This window comes from Filicampus tigris, chromosome 1 (genome assembly GCF_054856515.1).
Source record: "Filicampus tigris isolate MCC_2025a chromosome 1, RoL_Ftig_1.0, whole genome shotgun sequence".
NCBI lineage: Eukaryota > Metazoa > Chordata > Actinopteri > Syngnathiformes > Syngnathidae > Filicampus > Filicampus tigris.
The window spans coordinates 23,929,130-23,935,446 of NC_141217.1; the positions used below are offsets into that span (position 1 = coordinate 23,929,130).

Genomic DNA, 6,317 nt, shown 5'->3' on the forward strand with positions numbered 1-6,317 from the left:
GGTCTGTGCTATAAAAATTCTCATCCAACAACAATAAATTGTGGTTATCGTATATCCGATCTTCGTGGGTTCTCATACTGACGCCTGGGAGTGTGAAGGGGCTGGCACTCGGGAGTCTGCCAAAGTTTTTAAGTGAGGTTGAACTTGAAGGACAATGCTTCAAAGTCAAACGGTAAGCACATGAATAATTCTCAGTTTTAGATTGAGATGTAAATGGTTGCCAAGGTGGACACGGAGCTAATGGACATGACGGTGGTCTACATGGCAACATGGAGCTGAGGGGGTCCGAGTCGCTTCCTATCATGTTACCTTGCAACCCCACTCCACCCCGTCACAAACAACAGCTGCTTGACATTAGATTTTTTTTTTTTTTTTAATACTAGTATGTGGTTCTCAACATTTTACATCAAGCACCACCTAAAATACATAATGGTGGTACTGGGAGAGCGAACGTACCACTGACCAACATTAAAATACTGTAGCGTGGCATGCCTAAGTGCTCATGAAAATCTAGGGGTTTCATTCTTAAAAAGCACATCACAAATCCAAATTTTGATTCCACGTCTCCACTCAATAGCATGAAAAAGTTGTTACCAAACTTTCGAAGGCAGTCTATATTTAGTGTAATTGTACGTTGCTGTAATTATTTAATTATACTTGACCCTTAAATATAGAAAACAATGGGGAAAGGATACAAACAAAAAGCACTGCACATAAAAGTTAAAAACTGTGCACAACACATTGAATGCAAATCTATTGAACAACAAAATTAATACAAACTAAATTGTACTTGCCACTCAATGGAGCTTGCGTACCACTGGTGCTACTACACTTAATTAGTGAAGTAGATTTATTATTGAAAACCATTTTGAACCTTAACAGCGACTTATATGGGTCAATAATACACTTAAATATGGAAACAAAATTGCAGAGCTAGGCAGTCTTTCCCTGGGCCGGACCGGATGCCCATTTTTGGGGCGAGGGGTGCGTGCTGACAAATTTAAAAAAAAATGCTGGACTAAGCATGATGACTGATTTTAACGGTAAAAAACAAAAAGAAAAAACAACTTGACACCAAGTTGAAAATGTAACAAATGTGATCAAATTAAAGTCAGGGAGTGTAATATGAGTGTAATGTGGGTGGGATCACAAGCCGCCTTTGGGTTGTTTAAATGCCTTTGGGAGTTCTAATTACTCTTAATTAGTCTGTTTTTTCCTCCTGAGCAGAGCACTCAGCCAAGCAGACACTTCTGATCATCTTTACCACAAGCAGCACAACACGGTAGGTGGCTTCAAGCATTTTCTTCGAATATACTATGCTTGAAAATTCAAGATCTCAGACACATGAATATGTTTTAGGGATTCAGTCATACTGCCATTGAGTTATTTATTTTTAGGGCAGGGCAGGTCTCCATTCACAGTGTGGAACAGTAATTGCGATCTCGACATGGGATTGGGTTTTATTTGAGCTGAACTTGTAACTGGAACCTTTTTGTACAACAACAATGCATCATACCACTAGTGCTGTATCGATAACAGCCATATCGCAATGTTAAAATTGCCAAATGATGACTTTTTGCCTGGTTCAGCTAAACACAGCATTGTGAACTACATAGACCATGATACTTTGCGTCGCTGAGCCAATAGGAAAACATGAAAATGAAAGAACGGGCTGAGACTATTTCTTTGTCACTCCTGTTTATGTCCAAAAACACAATGTTGTGCTTTGTTTTTAATATTAGTTTTTTTTTTTTTTTTACAATGTCATAAATTTTTATACAATATTATGAGATTTTTTTTTTTTATATCATCAACCTCCCCACAATATCATGATATCGTAATGCTTGGATATTGTTACATCCCGACATATTATGCAGTATCAAGAACAAGGGAAGTGTAATTGTATGAGAAGCATGGTCCTAAAAAAGAAATTTGAAGTTGAAGTGCAGTCAAACTTATATCTGGCTAACTAATTATTGGATCAAATAAATGCTAATATTCAAGTAACGCCCTATTTGTTGTGTCTCCTTTATCAAAAATGAATACTTTTCTTAACAGATTGCGTACGATGGAAATCAAAGTGTCTGTGGACAGCGTGCCACGTTTGGTTTGTGGAGTTACCGATGAGACAACATGCCAAGAGGTGGTCACGGTGTTGGCTCAAGCCCTGGGTACGTGCCTATATGGTGGGAGCTACACCTTTACCGTACTTTTTATTACCCCATAAAGTTGAAAACAAAACCATGTCACCTTTTTCATTTAGGCCAGCCTGGACGTTACATGTTACGCGAGACGTTCAAAGACTTCGAGAGGTGCATGGCGCCGGATGAGCACCCACTAGAGATGCTGAAGAAGTATGGGGAACACGCCAAGGAGGTCCAGCTCACTTTGCTCCACAGCGGCCCTTCAGTTTACGACGAAATGAGCAGGGCCAAAGTGGGCCGACACCAGCCTTGTCCGCCACTGCGGAGGAAAGAAACCGCGGCTAGAGGTTGGCATCGCAGCGGGACGCTGAATCTGCATCGGCAGAGCTTTCCGCTGTCCTGCTTGAGGCGCGACGCGGACCAGAACCACGAGCATCTGAAAAGACCCAAAAGAAAGTCCCTGACCCTCATGGAGGAGGCTTGGGAATGGCTGGAGAATCTGGGGAAAACACAGGTCTATAGCACATCAGGTGATCAGGACAGCGGCAAGAAAAAGACTGAAAAAAATCAACGAACTTTTCTGAGTGTCACACTTTCTGCTGCCAGAAAGAGTCCACGTGAGCAGAGCCAAGTCCGAGGTCAAAGAAACTCAAAGTCCGACTTGGATCAGACATCTTGTTGCATGGGAACCCAGCAGAAGGTTAAAGAAAATAAAAACTCCAAGAAAACACGTGCGGGAAAACTCGAGAGCCTCTCCGATTCTAACAGTGAAGACGAGATGAATCACCTAAGACAAACGATCATATGCCAGCTCAGCTACCTTCAAAAGCTGCAAGTCCAGATAGGGTGTGTGGACGATGAGATTTCAGAGCTGCGGGAAAGCGAGCGGACCAGGGAAGAGCGGAAGCTGATTGAAGAAGAGATGGAGCAGATCAGGTTCTGGGAGAATGAATTAAAGGTAGAAGAAGATTTTGAGAGAGATTTGCAGAATCAGTTTCATGACATGAAAGCAAAGGTTGTGGACTGCAAGGCCAAACTGGAGGACTACAAGAGCGAAATGCAAAAACTGGACTTCTGCAGAGCTCAAAATGTTGACTCCAAAGAGGGCCCACACGCTGCAGACGGCAATCTGACCAAGGACTCAAATAGGCAGCAATTTGAGACAGAACTAGATGTAAATAGTGACAGGAAGTGGCCGCCCAAAAATGTCAACCCTTCTCCCGCTTTATTTCCTCCTAGTCAGATAAAGGAGCGCCGGCCCACCGGGCCAGCTGAGCTCAGGGAGTGGTGGGCATGCTGGTCTGCAGGGCAAAACTCTAAATCAAACAAAAAGACGACAGAGATACACCGCTCGGAGCTCACTATTTATTTAGGCGGAACCAAAGATTAATGAAGGGGGAAAAAAGTCACCGTGAGTTAATGGCCACTTCATTACACTCTTGCGATATCTCATGTACATGTTCAGAAAGCACTAATGCTTTAAATTCAACATTCCTTGCATGTAGTCCCATGTGTTAGGTGTGCCCTTTGCTCTTGTACTTTGCTGGCGTCGGGCCAAAACCTCATAAGACACATTTAGGTGAATTTCATACTTTTTCCAAAATCGACACTATTGGTCAGTCCGCACGCATAGATGTAATTATTAAAGTGTTCAAAATGGCTTGCTCTCTTTCACGCTGCAATGCTATGATAATGATTTAACAAACTTGCCATTTTGGGGGTCCCTTGAAAAGTGACTATTTTGGAGGTACAAGGTTTTGGCCCAATACCAGCGACTTGGAAGTTTTTGTAATTACCACCTTCAAGTTGTAGCTACAGTAGTATAGTGACTGCTGCCCAAAATGCCCTTTAACCCCCACCCCTAAACCCCCGCTGGCCTGTGTCCTTAAACAAGAGTGTCATTTAGTATTCTGCGCTCATAAATTGCCTGCAATGCACTGTGATGTTTTTGACAATCTCCTTGTATCTTATTCCTATAGTCTCAAACAAAATTCAATCCGACGACATTATCTCCTTCCATTGTTTATAGTGCTAGCCTCTACCTCTTTCCTTACCATTTCCAGAACAGGAGCTCTCAATTTGCTAACCCAATTGTTCAATAGGGTGCTAGAAATTTGTATTGAATGGCCACAGATTAGCATTTTGTGCACATGCTAATGTTATATTGTTTTTACAATTAAAAAAAAAAAAAGGACCATGACCTCCTCCAAAGGGATCTCTACACCCCTGGTACACAATCAGTAGGGAAGTATTTTTTTGCATGAACAAGGGGACTGATGGAAAAGTGAGTGATTGTATGCTAAAAGTTGGGTCTTTGGCATGCCTGCCCGTTCATTGGGTGTGAATTTAAAAGTTAAATCTGGATCTGCTCATTTCTGACAATGTGTGCGAGAGAGCCCTTCTCCACTGTTACAAAACTGGGACTAATTAATGACATGCCACTAAGTCTCTCAGCAAATACGGGGGTGCACAGTGTTTGCAGATTAGCTTTGGATAACAGTGCTACCAGCATTATCTTCTGATAATAATCATCCGCTAAATTGTCAACAAGGGGATGGAGGTACGCATTTGTGTTTGGCAATGTCATGCACCTACAACTACTCTTAGGTGACAAGTGAAATTAAACCGCTTCGTGATTAAATGCTGCCTCCGTAAGTGATAATGCATCGGAACCTAAATAGGCACTCGCTTTTGTTTTTTTAATCTTATTTTGTAAGTGCACAAATGACGAAAATATTGAACATACATCCATTATTGATACCGCTTCTCCTCACAAGGGTCGCGGGCGTGCTGGAGCCTATCCCAGCTGTCTTCGGGCAGTAGGCGGGGGACACCCTGAATTTGGTTGCCAGCCAATCGCAGGGCACACAGAGACAAACATCCGCACTCACAATCACACCTTTAATTTAGAGTGTCCAATCAACCTGCCATGCATTTTCTTGGAATGAGTGAGGAAACCGGAGGACCCAGAGAAAACCCACGCAGGCAAGCGGAGAACATGCAAACTCCATACAATACCGTGCAATTTCATCGATAACAGTAAAAAAAACAACAACAAAGCACCACTTGATTTTCATAAAACTTTAATTTGCTTATTTATTCAAGACCATTAAACGTACTTAGGAACCTCTGTACGCGGTTCAACTGAAACCCAGTGATCGCTGCAGATTGATTGATCCTGATTCTGTTGTTTTTTTCTTTTCTTTTTTTTTTTTTTTAATTTTTTTTTTTAACTTAGTTTCTAATACCTTACTTTTCCCCCATAAATTTGTTCTCTTATATATGAAGTCTGACTTCAACTAAGGGAAAAAAAGCACACATTACATACAGTATTGTTTAACCCACAGGTTTGGGATGCATATCATTATCTCTACTTAACAAGAAAGCCATTCAAAGATTGTTCTTTATATCGGTGGCTGGCTGGGAAACAAACAAGCCTTTTTAAGCCCCACCCCCCCACATTTTGCTTGTTTTTTTTTTTAGGCACCTTGTTTCTCATAGTAGACTGAGTTTCAATGGAAAAAGCAACATGTGCAAAAATAATAATAATAAAAACTAAAATAACTGCAGATATAAGATGCCACAAGGAATTCTGCACCTGGGAGAAATTGCTTTAGTGGAGCTTGTGAATACCAAAAAAGTATTTAAAGGCTCCAGTTTGGTAAAACTAAATCACATTAGACTCGCAAACACAAACACTCTCACACACACTCCATGCTTTCAAAAAGCTCCCAAATCAAGCATTTAAAAACTGCTCAAAAAAACGAGCAGAGAAAAATCCTCGGTTGAAGCTCGCACATGAGAAATATGATCCTCCTTATGGAGGGAACTTTGCTTTATGCATTTTGTAGGAAAGCATACAGTAGCAGAAATCTCACATTGAAATCATTTCAAGTGTCTGTGGGTAAAGAAGCAAACAATAAGGGGGGGAAAATACATGGAAAAGACACTCAAAGACATGCAGTCAAGCATGCGCACACACACAGTCACGCCAACTAAACAAATGGACACATTTACAGGTGCAGAATTCCAAACAAAGCTAATTCCAAAACAATTGGGGGCACAGATGGCCACACGGTCTGATTTAGAGGGACAAGGCCCTGTCCCTACTCACAGCGAAGATACATCACACATGCACACGCTCAGAGATCTCATGTGCGCTCATCAAGAACA

At 41.5% G+C, this 6,317-nt stretch overlaps 1 protein-coding gene across 2 annotated transcripts; it reads left to right on the forward strand.

Moving 5' to 3' along the window:
• Positions 1-2,056: 2,056 nt before the first annotated feature.
• rassf11 (Ras association domain family member 11) lies at positions 2,057-4,081 on the forward strand. 2 transcript variants are annotated; one of them, XM_086028096.1, is made up of 2 exons: positions 2,057-2,171; positions 2,264-4,081. In XM_086028096.1, exons 1-2 carry the CDS (start codon positions 2,069-2,071, stop codon positions 3,532-3,534), a joined length of 1,374 nt encoding a protein of 457 aa, XP_085884222.1. In that variant the 5' UTR covers positions 2,057-2,068; the 3' UTR covers positions 3,535-4,081. The 2 variants fall into 2 exon arrangements, with proteins under 2 accessions (XP_085884222.1, XP_085884213.1); XM_086028087.1 differs by having other exon boundaries at positions 2,064-2,186.
• The last annotated feature ends 2,236 nt before the right edge of the window (positions 4,082-6,317 follow it).

What these genes read in the sequence shown, in the direction of transcription:
- rassf11 (XM_086028087.1), top strand. Translation starts at nt 2,069, where the DNA reads ATGGAAATCAAAGTGTCTGTGGACAGCGTGCCACGTTTGGTTTGTGGA. An exon ending in CCTGGGTACGTGCCTATATG is followed by an intron (nt 2,187 to 2,263) that starts GTGGGAGCTACA and finishes TTTTTCATTTAG; the next exon opens with GCCAGCCTGGACGTTACATG.